This window comes from Octodon degus, unplaced genomic scaffold, assembly GCF_000260255.1.
Source record: "Octodon degus isolate 3935 unplaced genomic scaffold, OctDeg1.0 scaffold00163, whole genome shotgun sequence".
NCBI classification, from domain to species: domain Eukaryota; kingdom Metazoa; phylum Chordata; class Mammalia; order Rodentia; family Octodontidae; genus Octodon; species Octodon degus.
This window is the reverse complement of record NW_004524739.1, coordinates 5,561,161-5,561,702: the sequence shown is the minus strand read 5'-3', so window position 1 is coordinate 5,561,702 and position 542 is coordinate 5,561,161. Positions and strand designations below refer to the sequence as shown.

Here is a 542-nt window from a genome sequence, read left to right as displayed (position 1 = left end):
AACTTCGTACTTCCTGAAGTCTGAATTTTGGCCTGTCAGGGCGGGTCTTGCGCCTGGGAGTATGCCGCGAGGGAGGAGGTAGGGAGCGGCACCAAACCGTCCTTCGCAGAGATGCACAAGCCATTTTAGGCCGCTGGGAAAGGCAGCCAAGAGCTCAGCTGCTCAGTTTCCACTTGTGAGTTGGAAATCCCCAAGCACAGGACCGGGTCGCCGCCCCATCCCAGCAGCAGCTGGCCGCAGGCCGCACCGCCCGGGAGCCGGAATCAGCCAGACGACCTTGCGGGTCACCCCGCGGCCGCGCGCCCTTGCCCCAGCCCAGGTGCGGGCGGGCGCGGTGCTGCAAGGTCGGGCAACTCCCGGGGTCACTCTGGGCACCCCCTCCCGGTCACATGGACGCGCCTTCCGTCTCCACCAGCGCGGAGCAGAACGCACCACCCGAAGGAGGTGCCGAGGGCAGTGGGTCAGCGCCCGCGGGGCAAGTGGGCGGGCCGAGCGCTCCCGAGCCGCGGGCAGCCAGTCAGAGGCGCCGAGGGCGGGCGGGC

At 69.4% G+C, this 542-nt stretch overlaps 1 protein-coding gene across 1 annotated transcript in view; it reads left to right on the top strand.

Annotated features, from left to right (window-relative positions):
• The first annotated feature begins 389 nt into the window (after window positions 1-389).
• The window catches only part of Ptp4a2 (protein tyrosine phosphatase type IVA, member 2), a 45,926-nt gene continuing 45,773 nt past the window's right edge, over window positions 390-542 (top strand). The window contains exon 1 of the mRNA XM_004642936.2: window positions 390-479. Within this exon, the coding sequence (XP_004642993.2) occupies window positions 390-479 (90 nt within the window). The remainder of the gene's footprint in view (window positions 480-542) is intronic.